This window comes from Mercenaria mercenaria, chromosome 10 (assembly GCF_021730395.1).
Source record: "Mercenaria mercenaria strain notata chromosome 10, MADL_Memer_1, whole genome shotgun sequence".
NCBI lineage: Eukaryota > Metazoa > Mollusca > Bivalvia > Venerida > Veneridae > Mercenaria > Mercenaria mercenaria.
The window spans coordinates 38,413,047-38,440,143 of NC_069370.1; the positions used below are offsets into that span (position 1 = coordinate 38,413,047).

General features: G+C 34.4%; 1 protein-coding gene across 1 annotated transcript; it reads left to right on the forward strand.

Annotated features, from left to right (window-relative positions):
* On the forward strand, positions 1-26,160 carry LOC123561865 (uncharacterized). Its single transcript, XM_053552810.1, has 13 exons — positions 1-243; positions 1,033-1,136; positions 2,226-2,318; positions 3,442-3,505; positions 8,277-8,368; positions 12,930-13,022; positions 14,137-14,200; positions 20,211-20,302; positions 22,282-22,400; positions 23,317-23,409; positions 23,863-23,975; positions 24,297-24,374; positions 25,164-26,160. Exons 1-13 carry the CDS (start codon positions 139-141, stop codon positions 25,287-25,289), a joined length of 1,236 nt encoding a protein of 411 aa, XP_053408785.1. The 5' UTR covers positions 1-138; the 3' UTR covers positions 25,290-26,160.
* The last annotated feature ends 937 nt before the right edge of the window (positions 26,161-27,097 follow it).

Consider the following 27,097-nt stretch of genomic DNA (forward strand, 5'->3'; position numbering starts at 1 on the left):
TCATAGGGTAAAAATATCACGAAATAAGTCCTAGGTATTACATCAAAAGGCACATATATTTATTGAAATCAAAGCGAACAGGCACAGTTCTTTGAGAATAATCTCAGTGCATGAAATATATAAAATTTAAATATAGCAATGACTACGACGATGCTTGTTCGTTCAGTCTGTACGAGTACAAATAGTGTGGTTAATTTAATTGGAAGTAACTTTCGGATTGGTGCACTTTCGTTTCAGCCTTTGGTGAGTACAGGAGCGTAGCATTTTTTATTAATATGAATATTTTGACCTTGCGTCCATTACGCTTTTTTTGTTATTTTACATTTTAGAGAATCATAATTATTGTATTGTACTAACTCACAATAGAGCTATAACAAGTAGAATGTAACATAGAATCGAGGTTAACAAAAAACAATTTAAAACGTAGATTCTATATAAATAGTTTAAAATAGATCTACGAAGATTTAGAGTCAGTGGGGGTATCTAGGCAAGGATACGGGTTACAAATGAAATGCAATAGAATACCAGTTTCAATGATAAGAGAATAAATGATAGTGTAGCACCAAGAAAGACACCAAATAATTAACATAATTACATTGTAACTTAATATCATCTAGGAGTATTAGCTTTAGCCTGCCAACCTTTTCATGCAGTTCACTGAACAAACTGTAAGTAATTTAGTCAAAAAGCCCATTTTGAAAAACCTTATAAATGGTAAATATTTTTAACTGAAGAAGACCTATTACTGTTGTAAATGGAAAAAATATTTTTAGGAGAAGGTCAAAAAATATTGGGAAAAACATGGAAATATTTGAGAAGTCCCCTTTCCCCACTCCTCTTCAACTTTAAAATTTCTTCTATGCCAATGCCTCACAGACTTTGCATAATACACACTTCACATTCATTCTTCCACAGATGAAACACTTATACAGCAATCATTGAATAGATCTAGATCTATATTCATATTTTATAGCAAGGCTATTGCTGAACTGTTGTAAAACTGAACATAAAATCCATTGATTTCCCCTGCAGCGACGTTGTGTGGCAACCAAGTCTGATGTTGATGATGCTCTTAAAGAGTATAAAGAGGGCAAATTTGACAAGCTTCCAGATCCAGATAAACTCGCACATTTCAGGTAATAACAAATATATTTTTCTTATTATATATATAACAGTACCAGTGGTGTAGCAATGGATTTATAGTAATGTTGGGCATGCTTCACCAAGAAAACTTGTTTTGAATTGTAGTAGAAAGCCTCATGTTCATTTTTGAGGTATTATTTGAGGTTTATTTTAAGTCATTTTGAAATGATTGCATCATTGAATGGCTGTGTTTAGATTATGAAAATCATTAGCAGACCAGTGCCTTTGGGTCTAATAGGTGCCTAACACAACTGGTAGCACCGAACTGTTCATCATTTGGGACAGTAAATGGAGATTGTAGCCAGAGGTTCATGATGCAAGGTTCATGATGCAAATAATTGAGCCATGCCATGAGAAAACCAACATAGTGGGTTTTCGACCAGCATGGATCCAGACCAGCCTGCGCATCCGCGCAGTCTGGTCAGGATCCATGCTGTTCGCTTTTAAAGCCTACTGCAATTAGAGAAACCGTTAGCGAACAGCATGGATCCTGACCAGACTGCGCGGATGCGCAGGCTGGTCTGGAACCATGCTGGTTGCAAACCCACTATGTTGGTTTTCTCATGGCATGGCTCATAATGAAGCATATAATAGCTCTAATAGCAGGATGTTGTTTTTTCAAGCCAATGCATTATATTCAATTAAGTTGTCTATTAGTTCACATTGCTCCTCAGTCAAGATAGTACACTTTACTAATCATATATTGAATACTTATTATTAATATTAAACGATTCCTTCTGAAAAATGGTCCATAGTTATAGGACCTTAGGCAATTAAGTCATTCAGTAAGTGTATTCTGTTACCCATCCATAACTCTTCTTTTGGATGATTAGAGAGCATGCCATATTTAAAGAAAGGGACCCTTAATTACAGTCTGCAATTTCTGCCTAATAAAAATATTCTACATTGTAATTTTAGAATTTTCTTGTTGGTTAGAAAACCTCTACAATTAACAAAGACCATGGTTATAGGGTACGAAAATACAAAATCACATGGACTTTGCCGATTGTCTTTATTCATGGTTTTGCAACTTTAAGAAAGTAGACAACTATGCCTCACTTCTAGCCGATTTTTGATTGCAGGAAAACCAAACCTGAAGTTGTTATACATGATGCTGAAGTCCCCAAACAAGATGTGCTTCCAATGGGAGCAGCTGCCCTACCTCATCCAATCTGGTAATGTACTTATTTATTTGTTTGGGTTTAACAGTAGTATTTCAGTTACTGTGAAATCATTAATATTCATGGGGGATTAATTTTCGTGGTTGAGTCAGTCCACGAAATTTAATCCAAATGAACAAATAAAATTGAAATTTAATCACAACGAACAAGTAAAATTCCCCATTCATTTAATGTTCAAAAGTTAAAATCCACGAATTCATAACCTCACAAAATTGCCGTTTTGACCAAAACCACGAAATTTCTTGCCCACGAAATTAAATGATTTTACAGTATGTAACAGAAGGTAGTTTACCTAACTAGTGTCGACTCTAGATTCTCTACCAATACTAACCTATTCTTTGCAAGTAACTTGCAACTTGTCATCAAGTCAGTCGCAGGTGGGTGCATGATGATATATCTTCTGACAGTCTTTTATCAGACTTCCTGGAGAACATTTTCTTCTGTAAATCAATTTGAAAAGCTCCCTGAAGAGTAAATTATCAGTTGAAGAACATGTAGACTTAATGTATAGAATAAATTTATAGTGTATATAATTCTCGCATTAAGGTGTCATTTTAAATGATTTTGACATTTGACAATAGCTGAACTTGCCTTAGAAGCCACCTGTATGACGCAGCCACTTGCTTTATAGGCAGCCACTGGCAGCTGCCTTCCCAAATTTGACATCTTCTAATTTCAACTTTTCTTAAGCAGTCCTTGCCATAAGCAGCGAGATTGTTACTCTTCCTGGGCTTATTTATACTTAATAGAGGCTTGACTGTACTCAGATTCATAAGTGTTTGTTAAACAATGTTTAGAGACACAGGTGCTTATTATAGTGTTGCTATTAGATACAGCTTGAATTCATTGTTAGTTTTGTTTGTTAGATGTCAACTATTGGCAGAATAAATGCTTAAAATAAGACATAATTAAGATGCTGTATCACTATGACTAAATTTATCTCGGAGTCTGTTATGGACTCAGATAAAAGAGTTACATTTCCTGATTGCGTATGAATGTGTCAAATTTGGTTTCGCGTCGTTAAAAATTGAACTTGACACGTGCCTAGCCTACTGCCCCGCACATTGAAAGTAATTCAATGCCATTATATATATACTTTATCGAAAATCTATTACAGGTCAGAAGACGAGCTTCACAAAGTTGAAATTACCCACAAGCCTCTAGAAGGTTTTGTAGACATGGTAAGAGTGTAGTATAGGTAGTTTGTATAACAACTATTTTGAGGTTTCTTCAATTTATTGGACAGTACCAGTATAGTACGTGTAGAGAAAAACCTACAACATAAAACAGTAAAATCATGAACATAGAAAATACGAATTACAATACAACAATAGCAGAATGTGAAAAATACAGATTTCACAAAATAGATCTCTCGCGGTAAATAAGTTATCATTGCATTTAAAAAGAACAAATACTAAAGAAAATATCTTACCAGAATCGACTAGCAAAGGTACACTTATGACATAGTAAATTGTCCAAAGGTAAGGACATTAAATTACTACAGTATAACAATAGTTCTAGAGTAACTTGCGTTCACTCGGACAATGATTCTCAAGAATGAAGAATAGAGGGCCGTGCAATTGTTAGTTCGCGCTAAAAGTTGTTATTTGTGCATGAAGATAACTGACCAATGAAAACGTCTTCTATCTACAAAACAAGTTCAAATGCACGAGTGGACACATGACTGAACATGATAATACAAACATGGAGTACGATACAATATGATACAACGAAACACAGAGTACAAACATGATACAACGGAATACGGAGTACTGATCATCGATATACGACCTGACTATAAATAAATGACTGTGAATCCATTTATCAGTTTAAATAAAGTGAAACTTGACTTTACTACAAGAGCATGATGCAGGAATTTGTAGACTACTTCTTGTTTCTCAGGACAATCCAGTGCCAAAGTATGTAAATAAAACTGAGTTTGGATGCCAGTCTAAAACCTTCATTATCTGATTGGTTGATTATGGGCATATATTTAAAATGATAAAACTATTGACCAAATTAGCAATGTAAATAGCACTTTAAGACTGGTCTGCAAAAATTCAGTTTTAAAAATTTTGACCAGGCAAATTAATTATGGGCAAGTTTGTCCTTTGCTATTACCCTCCAAAATAAGACATATGAATTAAATCTTTGTGAGAAAACTTATTTTATATGAATTTTTTGAATATGTTTACAGTTTAACCTGTTTCGGAAGACTAAATTTAAATTAAACTTTTTAGAGGTGGTTGCTCTAATAGCTTATAAATGATAATTTATTCACACGAGGATTGTATTATCATATTTACCCTACAAAACAGGAAATAGATTTATCACCTCAATCTTGTTGAAAATCAAGAGTAGCTATGAGTCAGTATTTCACTTAGCACAATTATAATTGCAGGAAGTGATCTCTTGGGTAGATGTAAATTGATATTTAATGGAGATTTATAAATGAGTTAGAACTTTAATATTGACCCATGAGAACTATATTTCTATATTGTTAATAACATCTCACAGAGATTCAAAATCACACAGGTGTAGCATCAGTTACTTCCATGAATCTGTTGAATCATTTAGCCTCCAGTATTGAGCATATAAACAAACAGAATTTACAAGCTTGATTCTCCTGGGCAAAGTGTATGTTAATTCTCTACAAGATAAGATACAAGATACAAGAAATTTTATTTAATGTTGGATATTACATTTAACAAATAACATTAGCTTAAAGCTATTTCCAGACAAACAGTGGTAAAGTAATAACAAACTAAAAGCACTGTAAGGGAAAAAAAACAGGATAAAACGTAAGGTAAGGGAAGTAACCCTGTTACAGTAGATATATATTACTGACATGGTTACTCCCAAACTTAACCACGATGCTGCATAAAAAGATAGGAGTAAAACAAATAAAAAATTAGTAGTTGACAGTCGGGTGTTGTGACGTCACATGTGTATGACAAAACCTAATCCCCTGAGTAAAAAGTGAAGATTTGATTCTGTTCATGTGGAGAAATAGTCATGTTACTTTGCAGAGAACAAGTCAATATGGGTTTCAAGTCTAGGATTAGGTTAAATAACTGTCATTGCATAATAGAAATACTGTAACTAAAAGTTTCTACCTTAGTGTGAATGTCCTGATTTAATGTTAAAATTTTTCTATATTGCTTGAACATGTAATGCTGTAAAATTTTGTTTGTCCGAGTTTGCTGAGAATAGCACACTCTCGTATGTAAGGATCTGTGACGTGACTGATAAGGTCTGCTATCTAAAAATAGCACAGCACTCAATTTGCGGACAAACAACCAGTGCATTCATTGTACAATAGCATAAGTAAACCATAAATTTTGCATTTATTTCGTTATTTTTGTTCAGGTTTCCTAGCGTGCACATCGCAAACAAAATGTTTTTCATCACTTTTTATTTCACAAAACTAGCCGAGAAACTCTTTATTTATTTTATGCTTATTGGTGAAATACTGGAAAATAGCAGTGAGATATAAATCGATATCACTCACTGTGCCGAACTTCTTTTTTTTTCCGGATAAATTATCTCCCTTGAAATATATTCTTTAATTACCTCCCTTTGCTGCCTTTAAAATTACTGGATTATACCAATACTCAAGCCATACAGGAGTCATGAACTGCTAGACAATCCTATATAGAACAGGCTAGTTATATAATTAAATTTGCAAAAGAAATAATGTTACCTTTTCTTGGTTGCTATATGATGTAGCTACAGATATGTATTTCCTCTACTTTTTTCCATTGGTTCACTATCATGTGGTAGATTTTACTGGCGACAGCACATTTAGTTGGTTGTTGTCTTAGTTAATTATCACAAGACATCAACTCAACCTTACGTAATATGCCAGCATTTTCGTCGAAGTACTTTCCCACTCCAACTCCAAGCCCAGCCAGTGTTCCAACTTCCATCCATTTTGTTATGCTATGCAGCTCCTAGTCTAGATCAATATTTCTTGCTATTTCTATTGAATCCATTATGATATTTAATTCTGCAGCTTGATTTTCCAAGGACTTACGTATATTCCTCAGTTGTTTAGATTTTTCGTGTTTTTTTTTTAATCTGACCTTCAGCGTGTGTTTTGGTAGACAAAGCAAGCTTCCGGTTATTCAACGAACTGACGGATTGACCCGAAAATGTTTAAATATGCTTCTACTTAACTACCGGCATTTGCCAATGTCTCTGTCAGCCGCGGACTGTGTATTATTACACAAAATATTTAAATGCAGTTTTTGTTTTTAAAAACAAAATGGCGTCGTGTTGATTTAATGAACCTAATCACCAATATTCGATATTAATGTGCCTAAGTGGCCATGGTAATTTAGCGGATGTATCATATGTAACACGGTAGCTTAAATAAATCCGAATTTCCTCATGAAATATTGGATTTATCTGAACATTTATGCACGTAATAAACAGAAAATTCGTTGATCTTCACAAACTAGCATAAAATAAAAAGAAAATTTGTTTGTTTGCAGTGAGATATCGAAATATATCATCACCGATAAGGGAGACAATTCTGATATTTTCACTCAGGCTCCGCCTTCGTGAAAATATTCAATTGTCTCCCTTATCGGTGATGATATATTTCGATATCTCACTGCAAACAAACAAATATCCTCTATTTTATATCCATGTTAGAAATTAACGCTTTTTCATCAATATATATGTATGAATGGATAATGTTATTATATGATTCTGTTCTTTTTGTGACACGTCCAGTTTTAAAAAAGAATATTTAAAAAAGTAGAATAAATGGGGAAAATGTATTAACCCCAAATGGGAAAACGTTATTTAAAACAAAAATATATTCACAGATCCAAATTGTTCTTCTTAGTTACTGTCATATATTAACATTATATTTTCGTAAAAAAAATCTTCCGTTTTTGATTGTTTAATTTAATAGATCTATCTGTGAATGTAAAATCGCATAATTTAAATTCATTTATGAACAACATATATATTTTAATATAAACTGTCATCCACATTATTATTTTCGGCCACATATTCAGTTATTCATTCAGTTATTCGTTGAAACAATTAACTCCTCTGTGATATACATATGTTGTGTTTTATTACAAATGACCCCTTGGTGTGACATCATAAACTAAAGATATTTGACTTTTGATAGTAATATTTAAATGTTATCTGATAATAATTTAAATATGTTCGAATCTAATGCAACACCATTATTTTCTACCAAATCATGCATATATTTTTATGTATATTTAAAATGGATAGATCGAAATATTTGACGGATCCTCACCGACCACTGACATCAGTTTTCGTCTTGTGTTGTGTGAATCAGTTGTTTAAAGTAAAAAAAAAAAAAAACAACATGTAGTTATATTTGTTATGATTTTAATTCTGCTGATACATTCTTTGGACGTCATGAATCAAAATGATAAGCATTAAAGTTTCAACTACAAGTGCTCTTTGGTGTGTCGCATCCTAAAATATTGTAACTTGTTATTACGCTGTAAACCGTTCTTCTTATGCAAGATTTAAATAGTATAATATGAGGTAATATGGATGCTACATGCCTCAAAATAGTGCTCTTTATTTGATTAGTAGGTCAGTTTTGAATCGTTTTCTTAAAATAATATGTCTGTATATTTTGTACATTCCTTACATTCGTTCCAATATATTTCTTTAATTAGTTATTTATATTTTCATCTCTTTTATTTATTCTGTTAACGGGTGCGACAATTTTATACAGGTGGCATGTTACATTTTTAATTCCCAGACAGTTGATGATTCGTTATATACAGAAAACGCTCCCTTGTCTGCAATTCGCACATTGCATTATGGTATAACTGCTGTATGTTCTATTTATAGAACACGAGAGAGTGCTATTCGGAAATATTTTAGTAAGTTTGCACTTAGTATGAATTGAGACGAGTAAATTTTCACTTGCATATTTATAATTTTCAGGCAGCATTCTTCAATGTGAAGACCGTGAGAAGGGGATTTGATGTGGTGTCAGGGTTTAGCAGGGGAGAACGAAATGAATATAAGTGGCTGAAGTATGTATATTTTCTTCATATTTTTGTGTTACGATACATGTATTCCTGTACAATATTGAAAAATGTCGTTCACCTACTTTATCAACAGTTTATGGCCGTTTTGGTTCATAATTTGACTTTTGGGTACAGTACTAATTAAAACACCTATCCTCACTTAATGGTTGTTTTGGTAGCTGAATTTCACTATTAAGTACTGGTACTAATTATGTCTCCCCCAGGAGACATATTGTTTTTGCCCTGTCCGTCCGTCCGTCCGTACGTCACACTTCATTTCCGAGCAATAACTGGAGAACCATTTGACCTAGAACCTTCAAACTTCATAGGGTTGTAGGGCTGCTGGAGTAGACGACCTCTATTGTTTTTGGGGTCACTCCATCAAAGGTCAAGGTCACAGGGGCCTGAACATTGAAAACCATTTCTGATCAATATCTAGAGAACCACTTGACCCAGAATGTTGAAACTTCATAGGATGATTGGTCATGAAGAGTTGATGACCCCTATTGATTTTGGGGTCACTCCGTCAAAGGTCAAGGTCACAGGGGTCTGAACATTGAAAACCATTTCCGATCAATAACTAGAGAACCACTTGACCCAGAATGTTGAAACTTCATAGGATGATTGGTCATGAAGAGTTGATGACCCCTATTGATTTTGGGGTCACTCCTTCAAAGATCAAGGTCACAGGGGCCTGAACATTGAAAACAATTTCCGATCAATAACTAGAGAACCACTTGACCCAGAATGTTGAAACTTCATAGGATGATTGATCATGAAGTGTAGATGACCCCTATTGATTTTGGGGTCACTCCGTCAAAGGTCAAGGTCACAGTGGCCTGAACATTGAAAACCATTTCCGATCAATAACTAGAGAACCACTTGACCCAGAATGTTGAAACTTCATAGGATGATTGGTCATGAAGAGTAGATGACCCCTATCGATTTTGGGGTCACTCCATTAAAGGTCAAGGTCACAGGGGCCTGAACATTGAAAACCATTTCCGGTCAGTAACTAGAGAACCACTTGACCCAGAATGGTGAAACTTAATAGGATGATTGGTCATGCAGAGTAGATGACCCCTAACCATTTTGGGGTCACTCTGTGAAAGGTCAAGGTCACAGGGGCCTGAACATTGAAAACCATTTACGGTCAGTAACTTGAGAACCACTTGACCCAGAATGATGTAACTTCATAGGATGATTGGTCATGCAGAGTAGATGACCCCTAACGATTTTAGGGTCACTCCATTAAAGGTCAAGGTCACAGGGGCCTGAACATTGATAACCAGTTCCGATCAATAACTTGAGAACCACTTGACCCAGAATGTTGAAACTTCATAGGATGATTGAACATGCAGAGTAGATGACCCCTATTGATTTTGGGGTCAGTCTATTAAAGGTCAAGGTCACAGTGGCCTGTTCATGTAAAATCATTTTTTGGAAATAACTTGAGAACCACTTGACCTACAATGTTGAAACTTAATAGGATGATTGGACATGCAGAGTAGATGACCCCTATTTATTTTGAGGTCACTTGATCAAAGGTCAAGGTCACAGGAGCCTGAACAGTGACTTGAGAACCACTAGGCCAAGAGTGTTGAAATTTAGCGTGATGACTGGACATGCCAAGTAGATGATCCCGTTTGCAGCCAACCATCAGTGTCTCTTTGACTTTCCCTCCTGACCCCTATTGACTTTTTTTACAAAAGCATTTTCTAGTTATAACCAATGTTGGTATCATCTTTTCCACGTAAATATTACACAGAAAGAGAACCATCAAGAACATTTTGTTCCTTTTTAAGGGGACGCATACTTTGAAATTAGAAAAAAGTGGGTGGGGTATTATAAAATTTACCTGCAAAAAAGTACAAGGTTTTGGTAAATGAAATGAATACTGTTTCAACTGTTATAAGTACACAAAGGATTGCTCACTAAAATAAAAATGAGAAAAACTGAAACAAGAAAGTTATTGTTGAATTACATAAGACTTCTTGTGTACATTCAAAGTCAACAATTAAGACTTTTGGTGCGAAAAATAATAGTGCTTTACTTTGTCCAAACATTTATCAATGTCCTACAGATTCTAATTTAAAGAAAGAATGTGAAATAAGTTCACTGTCTTGCTTTTCATTTCGCATATGTGAGCTAAAACACATTATTTAGTTTGTTTACAAAGTAGTGCATAAGAAAGATACGGTGGTCAAGGAATGCCACATTACAAAAGTAAAAGAGTATATTCCCCTTAATACATTAAAAATTTATCGTTACAGAAGTCTAGTGGCTTACAATAAAGGCCTAGAAATGTTGCCATTATTAATTTTTAACTTGGTATTCATGAACTACAATGCACTTAAATATCAAAAAAACATTCAACAAACTTTTGAATTGTATTGTCTTAAAAATCCCAAAAATAAGGTATGAAATTTGGTTGAGAGGTCCAATCAATGTGTATATGTCCAAAAGCAACATTCTATCTTGTTCACAAAAGTTACTAATAAACAGCAGGAATGTCAATGATCAAAACTGGACGAATAACAGTTATCCTCACTTTAATGTCATTTATAATTTGTCCTTGAATTCTCCACCATACTTTCTTAATTCTGTTTGCACGAGTTGCACGAGAATGCTGTCATTCACGTAAAAAAACGGGGTCAAATAAGTTGTAAATGCAATATCATCTAAACGTAATTAATGGATTATGCAGTTCAAGATAAACTTTATCTCATAACGTAACGAACATGTATAATGTTTAACAACAACTTTACTTACACTGATTTAAGTAGCAGTCGGTTTATAAGTGACTTTATTGATTCATTTTGTGTTTTGTTATTGTTGTCAAAAAGTATAACGGAAGTGCCTCACAACTGAAGCGGAAACCAGTTTGATGCGCAAAGTATCCACTGTAAGTAATATTATTTGACAAATGTCCACAGAAATTAATAATTTTTCTAATATTAAAGACGAATATCTGAATAGGATTCATTATTTGATAAGAAATTATAATCATCGACATGTTTTTTTAAAAATCGTACACGTGCTGACACCTAAGTTGTCTCCCGTTGTTTATTAGAGTTACCTTTCGTCCGGCGCAGTAATACATTTGCAGTGAATCGCCGAGAAGTCGTGGGAAAATTAAAAACCATGTAACAAACTAAAATTAACCACCTTTTCAAGATGAATTTCAAGTGATCGACATTATGCATTTAACCCGCCTGACCTGTGTAGCATCTTAGATATCTGTTCTAAGGTATTCATTGTGTAGAATGTCATGTTATGCCCTTGCAATGCTAATCCCACTATGATTTTTTTGTTTACATTTTTTATCAATGACAAATATGGCGTCCATCCCGAGATGAACAGACGTGGCGTTAAATTTTTACATGTTTAAGCAAACCTGGTGTGTTAGAAAGAAAATCTCATCCCTTCAACATTATTTGGAACACTGTCATTGTAAAAAACCTGTTTTTTCCTTATACAAAAGCTTAATATTTTGTGTTGAATGTACTTTCACAAAGACCTCTGTTTTCCTATTACATTCATAGTACCACATCCTTATCCACAAAATACTGAATATTACAGGTGTCCATCAGTATTATATCAGTTTAGGAATATGTTTTTTATTTTCCCACCATCGATTTCTTGAATATGCACCCCTTCCGCATTGCTATATGAACTGTGAATGTAGCAATATGCGTCCCCTTAACATATTTTTTTTTTAAATAAAAAAGAATTGGAACATATATTATTTTTTAAATCGAAAAGAAAAATATTCAATTGTCAAAAAGTGTTAGTAAATTAATTTGTAAAAAAATAATTACCGTTATCTTAAAAAAACGGTTTGCGACCAGCATGGATCCAGACCAGCCTGCGCATCCGCAGTCTGGTCAGGATCCATGCTGTTCGCTTTTAAAGCCTACTGCAATTACAGAAACCGTTAGCGAACAGCATGGATCCTGACCAGACTGCGGATGCGCAGGCTGGTCTGGATCCATGCTGGTCGCAAACCCACTATGTTGGTTTTCTCATGGCACGGCTCATTATTATAATGAAGCATATATAGCTCTAATAGCAGGATGTTGTTTTTTCAAGCCAATGCATTATATTCAATTAAGTTGTCTTAGTAGTATTAGTTCACATTGCTCCCCAGTCAAGATAGTACACTTTACTTATCATATATTGAATACTATATATACATGTATTATTAATATTAAACGATTCCTTCTGAAAAATGGACTATATATAGGACCTTAGGCAGTTAAGTCATTCAGTTTAAGTGTATTCTGTAACCCATCCATAACTCTTCTTTTGGATGAAGGAGAGCATGCCATATTTAAAGAAAGGCTCCTTTAATTACAGTCTGCAATTTCTGCCTAATAAAAATATTCTACGTTGTAATTTTAGAATTTTCTTGTTGGTTAGAAAACATCTACAATTAACAAAGACCATGGTTATAGGGTACATAAATACAAAATCACATGGACATTGCCGATTGTCTTTATCCATGGTTTTGCAACTTTAAGAAAGTAGACAACTATGCCTCACTTCTAGCCGAATTTGATTGCAGGAAAACCAAACCTGAAGTTGTTATACATGATGTTGAAGTCCCCAAACAAGATGTGCTTCCAATGGGAGCAGCTGCCCTACCTCATCCAATCTGGTAATGTACTTATTTATTTGTTTGGGTTTAACAGTAGTATTTCAGTTACTGTGAAATCATTAATATTCATGGGGGATTAATTTTCGTGGTTGAGTCAATCCACGAAATTTAATCCCAATGAACAAATAAAATTGAAATTTAATCACAACGAACAAGTAAAATTCCCCATTCATTTTATGTTTAAGTTGAAATCCACGAATTCATAACCTCACGAAATTGCCGTTTTGACCAAAACCACGAAATTTCATGCTCACGTAATTAAATGATTTTACAGTATGTAACAGAAGGTAGTTTACCTAACTAGTGTCTCTGGATTCTCTACCAATACTAACCTATTCTTTGCAAGTAACTTGCAACTTGTCATCAAGTCAGTCGCAGGTGGGTGATGAAATAACTTCTGACAGTCTTTTATTAGACTTCCTGGAGAACATTTTCGTCTGTAAATCAATATGAAAAGCTCCCTGAAGAGTTAATTATCAGTTGAAGAACATGTAGACTTAATGTATAGAATAAATTTATAGTGTATATAATTCTCGCATTAAGGTGTCATTTTAAATGATTTTGACATTTGACAATAGCTGAACTTGCCTTAGAAGCCACCTGTATGACGCAGCAACTTGCTTTATAGGCAACCACTGGCAGCTGCCTTCCCAAATTTGACATCTTCTAATTTCAACTTTTCTTAAGCAGTCCCTGCCATAAGCAGCGAGATTGTTACTCTTCCTGTGCTTATTTATACTTAATAGAGGCTTGACTGTACTCAGATTCATAAGTGTTTGTTAAACAATGTTTAGAGACACAGGTGCTTATTATAGTGTTGCTATTAGATACAGCTTGAATTCATTGTTAGTTTTGTTTGTTAGATGTCAACTATTGGCAGAATAAATGCTTAAAATAAGACATAATTAAGATGCTGTATCACTATGACTAAATTTATCTCGGAGTCTGTTATGGACTCAGATAAAAGAGTTACATTTCCTGATTGCGTATGAATGTGTCAAATTTGGTTTCGCGTCGTTAAAAATTGAACTTGACACGTGCCTAGCCTACTGCCCCGCACATTGAAAGTAATTCAATGCCATTATATATTTACTTTATCGAAAATCTATTACAGGTCAGAAGACGAGCTTCACAAAGTTGAAATTACCCACAAGCTTCCAAAAGGTTTTGTAGACATGGTAAGAGCATGATGCAGGAATTTGTAGACTGCTTCTTGTTTCTCAGGACAATCCAGTGCCAAAGTATGTAAATAAAACTGAGTTTGGATGCCAGTCTAAAACCATCATTATCTGATTGGTTGATTATGGGCATATATTTAAAATGATAAAACTATTGACCAAATTAGCAATGTAAATAGCACTTTAAGACTGGTCTGCAAAAATTCAGTTTTAAAAATTTTGACCAGGCAAATTAATTATGGGCAAGTTTGTCCTTTGCTATTACCCTCCAAAATAAGACATATGAATTAAATCTTTGTGAGAAAACTTATTTTATATGAATTTTTTGAATATGTATACAGTTTAACCTGTTTCGGAAGACTGAATTTAAATTAAACTTTTTAGAGGTGGTTGCTCTAATAGCTTATAAATGATAATTTATTCACACGAGGATTGTATTATCATATTTACCCTACAAAATAGGAAATAGATTCATCACCTCAATCTTGTTGAAAATCAAGAGTAGCTATGAGTCAGTATTTCACTTAGCACAATTATAATTGCAGGAAGTGATCTCTTGGGTAGATGTAAATTGATATTTAATGGAGATTTATAAATGAGTTAGAACTTTAATATTGACCCATGAGAACTATATTTCTATATTGTTAATAACATCTCACAGAGATTCAAAATCACACAGGTGTAGCATCAGTTACTTCCATGAATCTGTTGAATCATTTAGCCTCCAGTATTGAGCATATAAACAAACAGAATTTACAAGCTTGATTCTCCTGGGCAAAGTGTATGTTAATTCTCTACAAGATAAGGTACAAGATACAAGAAATTTTATTTAATGTTGGATATTACATTTAACAAATAACATTAGCTTAAAGCTATTTCCAGACAAACAGTGGTAAAGTAATAATAAACTAAAAGCAGCTGTAAGGGAAAAAAACACAGGATAAAAGGTAAGGTAAGGGAAGTAACCCTGTGACAGTAGATATATATTACTGACATGGTTACTCCCAAACTTAACCACGATGCTGCATAAAAAGATAGGAGTAAAACAAATAAAAAATTAGTAGTTGACAGTCGGGTGTTGTGACGTCACATGTGTATGACAAAACCTAATCCCCTGAGTAAAAAGTGAAGATTTGATTCTGTTCATGTGGAGAAATAGTCATGTTACTTTGCAGAGAACAAGTCAATATGGGTTTCAAGTCTAGGATTAGGTTAAATAACTGTCATTGCATAATAGAAATACTGTAACTAAAAGTTTCTACCTTAGTGTGAATGTCCTGATTTAATGTTAAAATTTTTCTATATTGCTTGAACATGTAATGCTGTAAAATTTTGTTTGTCCGAGTTTGCTGAGAATAGCACACTCTCGTATGTAATGATCTGTGACGTCACTGATAAGGTCTGCTATCTAAAAATAGCACAGCACTCAATATTTGCGGACAAACAACCAGTGCATTCATTGTACAATAGCATGAGTAAACCATAAATTTTGCATTTATTTCGTTATTTTTGTTCAGGTTTCCTAGCGTACACATCGCAAACAAAATGTTTTTCATCACTTTTTATTTCACAAAACTAGCCGAGAAACTCTTTATTTATTTTATGCTTATTGGTGAAATACTGGAAAATAGCAGTGAGATATAAATCGATATCACTCACTGTGCCGAACTTCTTTTTTCTCCGGATAAATTATCTCCCTTGAAATATATTCTTTAATTACCTCCCTTTGCTGCCTTTAAGGGGACGCATACTTTGAAATTAGAAAAAAGTGGGTGGGGTATGATAAAATTTACCTGCAAAAGAGTACAAGGTTTTGGTACATGAAATGGATACTGTTTCAACTGTTATAAGTACATAAAGGATTGCTCACTAAAATAAAAATGAGAAAACTGAAACAAGAAAGTTATTGTTGAATTACATAAGACTTATTGTGTACATTCAAAGTCAACGATTAAGACTTTTTGGTGCGAAAATAATAGTGCTTCACTTTGTCCAAACATTTATCAATGTCCTACAGATTCTAATTTAAAGAAAGAATGTGAAATATGGTCACTGTCTTGCTTTTCATTTCGCATATGTAAGCTAAAACACATTATTTAGTTTGTTTACAAAGTAGTGCATAAGAAAAGATACGGTGGTCAAGGAATGCCATATTCCAAAACTAAAAGAGTATATTCCCCTTAATTTATTAAACATTTATCGTTACAGAAGTCTAGTGGCTTACAATAAGGGCCTAGAAATGTTGCCATTATTAATTTTTAACTTGGTATTCATGAACTACAATGCACTTAAATATCAAAACACATTCAACAAACTTTTGAAAATGTATTGTCTTAAAAATCCCTAAAATAAGGTATGAAATTTGGTTGAGAGGTCCAATCAATGTGTATATGTGCAAAAGTAACATTCTAATCTTGTTCACAAAAGTTACTAATACACAGCAGGCATGTCAATGATCAAAACTGGACGAATATACAGTTATCCTCACTTTAATGTCATTTATAATTTGTCCTTGAATTCTCCACCATACTTTTCATAACTCTGTTTGCACGAGTTGCACGAGAATGCTGTCATTCACGTAAAAAATGGGGTCAAATAAGTTGTAAAAGCAATATCATCTAAACGTAATTAATGGATTATGCAGTTCAAGATAAACTTTATCTCATAACGTAACGAACATGTATAATGTTGTAACAACAACTTTACTTACACTGATTTAAGTAGCAGTCGGTTTAATAAAATTATAAGTGACTTTATTGATTCATTTTGTGTTTTGTTATTGTTGTCAAAAAGTATAACGGAAGTGCCTCACAACTGAAGCGGAAACCAGTTTGATGCGCAAAGTAGTCCAATGTAAGTAATATTTTTTGACAAATGTCCACAGAAATTAATAATTTTCTAATATTAAAGACGAATATCTGAATAGGATTCATTATTTGATAAGAAATTATAATCATCGACATGTTTTTTTTAAAAATCGTACACGTGCTGACACCTAAGTTGTCTCCCGTTGTTTATTAGAGTTACCTTTCGTCCGGCGCAGTAATACATTTGCAGTGAATCGCCGAGAAGTCGTGGGAAAATTAAAAACCATGTAAATAAACTAAAATTAACCACCTTTTCAAGATGAATTTCAAGTGATCGCCATTATGCATTTAACCCGCCTGACCTGTGTAGCATCTTAGATATCTGTTCTAAGGTATTCATTGTGTAGAATGTCATGTTATGCCCTTGCAATGCTAATCCCACTCTGATTTTTTTTGTTTACATTTTTATCAATGAGAAATATGGCGTCCATCCCGACCTGAAATGACGTGGCGTTAAATTTTTACATGTTTAAGCAAACCTGGTGTGTTAGAAAGAAAATCTCATCCCTTCAACATTATTTGGAACACTGTTATTATAAAAAACCTGTTTTTTCCTTATACAAAAGCTTAATATTTTGTGTTGAATGTACTTTCACAAAGACCTCTGTTTTCATATAACATTCATAGTACCACATCCTTATCCACAAATTACTGAATATTACAGGTGTCCATCAGTATTATATCAGTTTAGGAATATGTTTTTTATTTTCCCACCATCGATTTCTTGAATATGCACCCCTTCCGCATTTCTGTATGAACTGTGAATGTAGCAATATGCGTCCCCTTAAAATTACTGGATTATACCAATACTCAAGCCATACAGGAGTCATGAACTGCTAGACAATCCTATATAGAACAGGCTAGTTATATAATTAAATTTGCAAAAGAAATAATGTTACCTTTGTCTGCTTGGTTGCTATATGATGTAGCTACAGATATGTATTTCCTCTACTTTTTTCCATTGGTTCACTATCATGTGGTAGATTTTACTGGCGACAGCACATTTAGTTGGTTGTTGTCTTAGTTAATTATCACAATACATCAACTCAACCTTACGCAATATGCCAGCATTTTCGTCGAAGTACTTTCCCACTCCAACTCCAAGCCCAGCCAGTTGTGTTCCAACTTCCATCCATTTTGTTATGCTATGCAGCTCCTAGTCTAGATCAATATTTCTTGCTATTTCTATTGAATCCATTATGATATTTAATTCTGCAGCTTGATTTTCCAAGGACTTACGTATATTCCTCAGTTGTTTAGATTTTTCGTGTTGTTTTTTAATCTGACCTTCAGCGTGTGTTTTGGTAGACAAAGCAAGCTTCCGGTTATTCAACGAACTGACGGATTGACCCGAAAAGTTTTAAATATGCTTCTACTTAACTACCGGCATTTGCCAATGTCTCTGTTAGCCGCGGACTGTGTATTATTACACAAAATATTTAAATGCAGTTTTTGTTTTTAAAAACAAAATGGCGTCGTGTTGATTTAATGAACCTAATCACCAATATTCGATATTAATGTGCCTAAGTGGCCATGGTAATTTAGCGGATGTATCATATGTAACACGGTAGCTTAAATAAATCCGAATTTCGTCATGAAATATTGGATTTATCTGAACATTTATGCACGTAATAAACAGAAAATTCGTTGATCTTCACAAACTAGCATAAAATAAAAAGAAAATTTGTTTGTTTGCAGTGAGATATCGAAATATATCATCACCGATAAGGGAGACAATTCTGATATTTTCACTCAGGCTCCGCCTTCGTGAAAATATTCAATTGTCTCCCTTATCGGTGATGATATATTTCGATATCTCACTGCAAACAAACAAATATCCTCTATTTTATATCCATGTTAGAAATTAACGCTTTTTCATCAATATATATGTATGAATGGATAATGTTATTATATGATTCTGTTCATTTTGTGACACGTCCAGTTTTAAAAAAGAATATTTAAAAAAGTAGAATAAATGGGGAAAATGTATTAACCCCAAATGGGAAAACGTTATTTAAAACAAAAATATATTCACAGATCCAAATTGTTCTTCTTAGTTACTGTCATATATTAACATTATATTTTCGTAAAAAAAATCTTCCGTTTTTGATTGTTTAATTTAATAGATCTATCTGTGAATGTAAAATCGCATAATTTAAATTCATTTATGAACAACATATATATTTCAATGTAAACTGTCATCCACATTATTATTTTCGGCCACATATTCAGTTATTCATTCAGTTATTCGTTGAAACAGTTAACACCTCTGTGATATATATATGTTGTGTTTTATTACAAATGACCCCTTGGTGTGACATCATAAACTAAAGATATTTGACTTTTGATAGTAATATTTAAATGTTATCTGATAATAATTTAAATATGTTCGAATCTAATGCAACACCATTATTTTCTACCAAATCATGCATATATTTATATGTAAGTGGATAGATCGAAATATTTGACGGATCCACACCAACCACTGACATCAGTTTTCGTCTTGTGTTGTGTGAATCAGTTGTTTAAAGTAAAAAAAACACAACATGTAGTTATATTTGTTATGATTTTAATTCTGCTGATACATTCTTTGGACGTCATGAATCAAAATGATTTAGCATTAAAGTTTCAACTACAAGTGCTCTTTGGTGTGTCGCATCCTAAAATATTGTAACTTGTTATTACGCTGTAAACCGTTTTTCTTATGCAAGATTTAAATAGTATAATATGAGGTAATATGGATGCTACATGCTTCAAAATAGTGCTCTTTATTTGATAAGTAGGTCAGTTTTGAATCGTTTTCTTAAAATAATATGTCTGTATATTTTGTACATTCCTGACATTCGTTCCAATATATTTCTTTAATTAGTTATTTATATTTTCATCTCTTTTATTTATTCTGTTAACGGGTGCGACAATTTTATACAGGTGGCATGTTACATTTTTAATTCCCAGACAGTTGATGATTCGTTATATACAGAAAACGCTCCCTTGTCTGCAATTCGCGCATTGCATTATGGTATAACTGCTATATGTTCTATTTATAGAACACGAGAGAGTGCTATTCGGAAATATTTTAGTAAGTTTGCACTTAGTATGAATTGAGACGAGTAAATTTTCACTTGCATATTTATAATTTTCAGGCAGCATTCTTCACTGTGAAGACCGTGAGAAGGGGATTTGATGTGGTGTCAGGGTTTAGCAGGGGAGAACGAAATGAATATAAGTGGCTCACGTATGAATATTTTCTTCATATTTTTGTGTTACGATACATGTATTCCTGTACAATATTGAAAAATGTCGTTCACCTACTTTATCAACAGTTTATGGCCGTTTTGGTTCATAATTTGACTATTGGGTACAGTACTAATTAAAACACCTATCCTCACTTAATGGTTGTTTTGGTAGCTGAATTTCACTATTAAGTACTGGTACTAATTATGTCTCCCCCAGGAGACATATTGTTTTTGCCCTGTCCGTCCGTCCGTCCGTAGGTTACACCATTTCCGAGCAATAACTGGAGAACCATTTGACCTAGAACCTTCAAACTTCATAGGGTTGTAGGGCTGCTGGAGTAGACAACCCCTATTGTTTTTGGGGTCACTCCATCAAAGGTCAAGGTCACAGGGGCCTGAACATTGAAAACCATTTCTGATCAATAACTAGAGAACCACTTGACCCAGAATGTTGAAACTTCATAGGATGATTGGTCATGAAGAGTAGATGACCCCTATTGACTTTGGGGTCACTCCGTCAAAGGTCAAGGTCACAGGGGTCTGAACATTGAAAACCATTTCCGATCAATAACTAGAGAACCACTTGACCCAGAATGTTGAAACTTCATAGGATGATTGGTCATGAAGAGTAGATGACCCCTATTGATTTTGGGGTCACTCCTTCAAAGGTCAAGGTCACAGGGGCCTGAACATTGAAAACCATTTCCGATCAATAACTAGAGAACCACTTGACCCAGAATGTTGAAACTTCATAGGATGATTGGTCATGAAGAGTAGTTGACCCCTATCGATTTAGGGGTCACTCCATTAAAGGTCAAGGTCACAGGGGCCTGAACATTGAAAACCATTTCCGGTCAGTAACTAGAGAACCACTTGACCCAGAATGTTGAAACTTAATAGGATGTTTGGTCATGCAAAGTAGATGACCCCTAACGATTTTGGGGTCACTCTGTGAAAGATCAAGGTCACAGGGGCCTGAACATTGAAAACCATTTCCGGTCAGTAACTAGAGAACCACTTGACCCAGAATGTTGAAACTTAATAGGATGATTGGTCATGCAGAGTAGATGACCCCTAACGATTTTGGGGTCACTCTGTGAAAGGTCAAGGTCACAGGGGCCTGAACATTGAAAACCATTTCCGGTCAGTAACTTGAGAACCACTTGACCCAGAATGATGTAACTTCATAGGATTATTGGTCATGCAGAGTAGATGACCCCTAACGATTTTAGGGTCACTCCATTAAAGGTCAAGGTCACAGGGGCCTGAACATTGATAACCAGTTCCGATCAATAACTTGAGAACCACTTGACCCAGAATGTTGAAACTTCATAGGATGATTGAACATGCAGAGTAGATGACCCCTATTGATTTTGGGGTCAGTCTATTAAAGGTCAAGGTCACAGTGGCCTGTTCATGTAAAATCATTTTTTGGAAATAACTTGAGAACCACTTGACCTACAATGTTGAAACTTAATAGGATGATTGGACATGCAGAGTAGATGACCCCTATTTATTTTGAGGTCACTTGATCAAAGGTCAAGGTCACAGGAGCCTGAACAGTGACTTGAGAACCACTAGGCCAAGAGTGTTGAAATTTAGCGTGATGACTGGACATGCCAAGTAGATGATCCCGTTTGCAGCCAACCATCAGTGTCTCTTTGACTTTCCCTCCTGACCCCTATTGACTTCTTGCCTATAGGACTTTGCATTGGTGGAGACATGCGCTTTTTTACAAAAGCATTTTCTAGTTATAACCAATGTTGGTATCATCTTTTCCACGTAAATATTACACAGAAAGAGAACCATCAAGAACATTTTGTTCCTTTTTAACATATTTTTTTTTAAATAAAAAAGAATTGGAACATATATTATTTTTTAAATCGAAAAGAAAAATATTCAATTGTCAAAAAGTGTTAGTAAATTAATTTGTAAAAAATAATTACCGTTATCTTAAAAAAACTGTAAATATTTATAGGCGTATAATATTTCTGGAGACTGTTGCTGGTGTGCCAGGTATGGTTGCAGCCATGACACGACATCTTCATTCCTTACGACGTATGCAGAGGGACTATGGATGGATTCATACATTGCTAGGTAACAATTTCTAAAAACCATTATTTTCCATTTGAAAGTATAATTAAATTATCTTTTACTACTCTGCCATGGTAATTAAAAACACCAATCACCCTGGGATTGGTAACATGATCAAGATATCCAGCTTTTTATTTATCAAAATATAGAATATATAAGGGAGATGGAGATGGACCACACAAATTGCTTGTGTGAGCAGTAGTACTTGCACAGTCAGCATGCTCCAGTAAATGGTGCTTCACAGTAGAATAAGATAGATGGTTGTCTGTCCATATTTCACTCCAGTCAAATAGAACATTTTTAATGCAACATTCAGGTTCAAGTATAGTCAAAGACACAATGATAAGACTTCGATTCCTTGATTTGATTTTCACCACAAACTAACAGACTTATTTCCTTCACACTTGAGAAAAAGGCTTTCACCTTGCATATGATTCAAGTTATTGAAGGGAGATCACTCTATCCAGTGGATGAAAATTATAAAGTAAACCATGTCACACCACTGCAAGCATATACACAGTGTCACTAGGAGCAGTTTTAAATGGTATAGTTAAAAGTAAAAGTATGTTCTTCATGGGTTCAAAGTTAAACCAAGAACTTTTGTCACATAGCACATGGATGTCCTCCGGTAAACTACAACATTGTTATCACTGTCCAGGTAATCTATATCACCAGTCAGTATTTATTAACCCTTAGCCTGCTGGCGGCAAGTGATTCTGCCTTTGCGACCAGGGCAGACCAAGATCAGCCTGTACATCTGTGCAGTCTGATCATGGTCTGCACGGTTCGCCATTCAGTCAGTATCTTTTTGGTAAGCACTCCTTTTAACAGTTTATGGTAGTCCAAATTGAATGATGGACCAGTCCATTTTAGAATTTTAGCAAGGTAAGGGTTAATGGAAATGTGTAATTTTTTTCAGAGGAGGCAGAAAATGAGAGAATGCATTTAATGACTGCTTTACAACTCAAACAGCCATCACGACTGTTCAAATGGTGTGTCATAGGAACACAAGGTATGTTCTTTAATCTCGACACCTGATTTAAGTATACATGATGGAAACATAGGAATAATGCAATATTTAAATCAGTTTAAGATTTCTAGTTAGAGCTGGGATTGGGGTGCACAGGGATTTTGCCATAGGGGTCTCTGAAAATTTGTTCAGAATTACTTGAAATACCAATGGTACACCCTAGCTAATCTTAAATGTTACACAGTACCTCCTTATTGAGAGATCCATCCTTTATAATTGTGTTACTTTTTGGGTGGCCTTTTGGTTACTTTTGTAGGTAGAGCAAGGCACAATTTATTGAATGATTTTGAATTTGATTCTCCAGCCAGATGAATGTACAAAATTAAATTCATTTTTTTCGCCAAAACCAAAGTACTGGCATTGCCTTTTGTTATACAGTACAAAAGAAATTAGAGCACTGTTCATTCGGGTAATAATGTGTGACAATCATTTCAGGTGTATTTGTTGGAATGTTCAGTGTTTGGTACTTGATCTCGCCAAGATTTTGTCATCGATTTGTTGGATACCTGGAAGAAGAAGCTGTCAAAAATTACACAGAATGCCTAGAGGTATGTGTCAGTTACTGCCAACTTACTGGCTAGTTCCTTATGATGTCATGTCCCAGCAGCTTGTGTTGAAGGAGTTGCTTTGGAATGCTGGCCAGTTGTTGGGCTTTCTTTACAAACTGGAACATTCTCAGATCAAAACTGTTAAAACTGTAGTTTTGACAAACCATTCAGTGTTGTAAGCTAATCTAACCCTTAAATTTAAATGTCAGAGAGTTTGAGATATCAGTACATGCATTTATCAAATCAGTATCTCAAACCTTCGGTAGTGTGATCTTTAGACAAAACCTGGAATATGTTTCAAATGTTTGTATACAATTTCAGGACATTGAATCTGGAGCATTGGAGCACTGGAAAACACAACCGAGTCCAGAAGTTGCCATTACATACTGGAACTTACCTGTAAGTTTGCTTACCATAGGGCTCTGTTTTAGCTTTACTGTGAATAGGTAGAGTTATTGCACTCTCCAGTTGTAGGCTTCCTGATTTGGTTAACATTTTGTATGTAAGTTTGTGTCTGAGTAGCGACTTGTGAGAATTGATTGAAACTTCATACAAGTGTTCACTACCATGATTTGGCCTTCATTGAACAGGTTCCATAGCTCTATTTAGCATTCATAAGTAGATCAAGCAAATAAGTGAGCAGTTAAAACTTTTATTTGTAGTCACCTCTGTTAGGCAGCCACTGAGTGTTAAACATTATGCCATTTTGATTTATACATAGTTGTTTAATCTTTGTCCAGCAGCCGTCTGGTTAATTTCTGTTCATACCTCAGTTGGTTGCTGAATACAGGTTCACATGTACACTAACATAGGGTGTGTATGGACTGGTTTTTTCCTGCGCTCACTGCTGGCTGGGATTATTAAGACCATAATCAAACTTGGCCACTGACTCAATTTGATCCCCTGAACACTGAACTCATGGTCAAATTAAAGAGGTTGATTAAGAATTTTGACAAAAGACTGAGAAGGGCCCAGTTGTTGGAAATTTTAACAAGCAATGAAAGGAACAATCACACTTTTTAGAAGTGAATACTAAAACATTGAACCGTAGAAGGAAAACATCAAACTAACGTTTCCAACCAAAACATTTATTTTTAATCAAACAACTGGCCCCAAGTTCCTTTAGTTATACCATGCTTTTAATGACAGATTACCAAGTTCAGTACATATTTTTTCCTTATATTGCAGGAAGATGCAACAATGAAGGATGTGATTCTTGCCATCAGGGCAGACGAAGCTCATCACAGACTTGTAAACCACACTCTGGCTTCAATGAAACCTACAGACTATAACCCGTATAAACCTGGAAAGTAATGATACACTGTATCAAAACCTGTTGGTTAGCTGTTTAAATTGTTTGTAAGTAAAATGAACAACACTATGGCTTCATTGAAATTTACAGACTATAGATTGTGTAAATCTGGATTAACTCTGACATCTGTGGAACCTATAGACTAGGGTAAATCTCAAATAAATCCAGCTTCATTGAAACCTACAGACTATAGATTCTGTACTCACTCATCAGTGGAACCTACAGACTTAAGTGTAAATCTAGTTTAAATCCAACTTCATTGAAACTTACAGACTATAGATTGTGTAACTCTGGATTAACTCTTGCATTATTGAAACCTACAGCAGACATAAGAAAAATTGTTTAAATCTGGATTAGTTTAGGCTCAAGTGTAAGCCTACAGACTGTTGATTGTTCAATCCCTGGTAAATTCTTGCAGCAGAGAAACCGAACACGCTATTTATTATTTTAAACTGGGTATATTTCATCAACGATGAAACATACAGACTTCAAATAGGACCAACCTGGATGAATTACAGGATCAGTGAACTTTACAGAATATAGATTGCTTGAGGTTGTTCTGCACATTCAGATCAAAGATTTTTCTGCAGTGTAGAATTTGATTAAACCCTGATATTTTATATCTACATAATATACCAAGAACATCTGGCAAATAAAAAATCTAGGGTCGTGTGCCTGATTTTTTGCTAGAATGATTTGAAAATTTGGACCTCACAAAAGTTTTCATATTAAACGGGCATCTAAGGGAAAATCACAATTTTGATATCATTTTTGTAAATAGAATTTTTTTCTGAAATATAGATTTTAATGAAACATCTCAGTCATAAATAAACATATGATCTGTAATATGGTGAAATAAAATGTATAGGTCTGTGTGCTTGTTTTTGAAATATATGCCCATGATTATAGAGATTAGCACATTACAAGCTGATTTTAAGACATTATTTGGAATCATTTAGTGTGTCAAATGTTTCTGTGTAGGAAGTTTGTTGTTGTGTAGAATAAAAATCTCAGTAGAATACACTCTCACTGTGTCTCACTTAGTTATGTGAACATACGAGGGCTGTTCAAAAACAAGAGCTGTCCGTAAGACAGCCAAGCTCGACTATTCGAAATATTGTCACAGAAGCAGGAAATTATTACCCAAAATGTTAAATATCAAATCAGTTTTAAGTTCGAAAGGGGACATAATTTGACCAAAATACATATCAGAGTTATGGGACTTGTTGCTATCAACTAGTTTTATAACCCCGAAGAAACATGTTAAGTTTCAATTCAATATCTGCATTAGTTTTGGGGATAGTAACTTGCATGTAAAACTTTAACCAGAATTTTCTAAGTCCAAAAGGGGGCATAATTTGCTCAGAATACATGTTAAGAGTTATGGAACTTGACCCAGTGAGGTTGGTAATTGACCTAGAAAAAGAATAAATAAGTTTCAAAGCTATATGCCTTTTGGTAATAGCTGTATGTACTTGCACGCAAAACTTTAACCAGGATTTTCTAAGTCCAAAAGGGGGCATAATTTGCCCAAAATACATGTCAGAGTTATGGGACTTGGCGCTATCAACTAGTTTTATAACCCCGAAGACACATGTGAAGTTTCAATTTAATATCTGTAGTAGTTTTGGAGATAGTTACTTGCGTGTAAAACTTTAACCAGGATTTTCTAAGTCCAAAAGGGGGCATAATTTGCCCAAAATACATGTCAGAGTTTTGGGACTTGACCAAGTGAGGTAGGTATTTGATCTAGAAAAAGAAAAAATAAGTTTCAAATCTGTATGCCTTTAAGTAATAGCTGTATGTACTT

Coding starts and splice junctions, on each gene's coding strand:
- LOC123561865 (XM_053552810.1), top strand. CDS start 139: ATGACTACGACGATGCTTGTTCGTTCAGTCTGTACGAGTACAAATAGT. Junction 1,137..2,225: donor GATAAACTCGCACATTTCAG/GTAATAACAAAT, acceptor TTTTGATTGCAG/GAAAACCAAACCTGAAGTTG. Junction 2,319..3,441: donor GCCCTACCTCATCCAATCTG/GTAATGTACTTA, acceptor AATCTATTACAG/GTCAGAAGACGAGCTTCACA.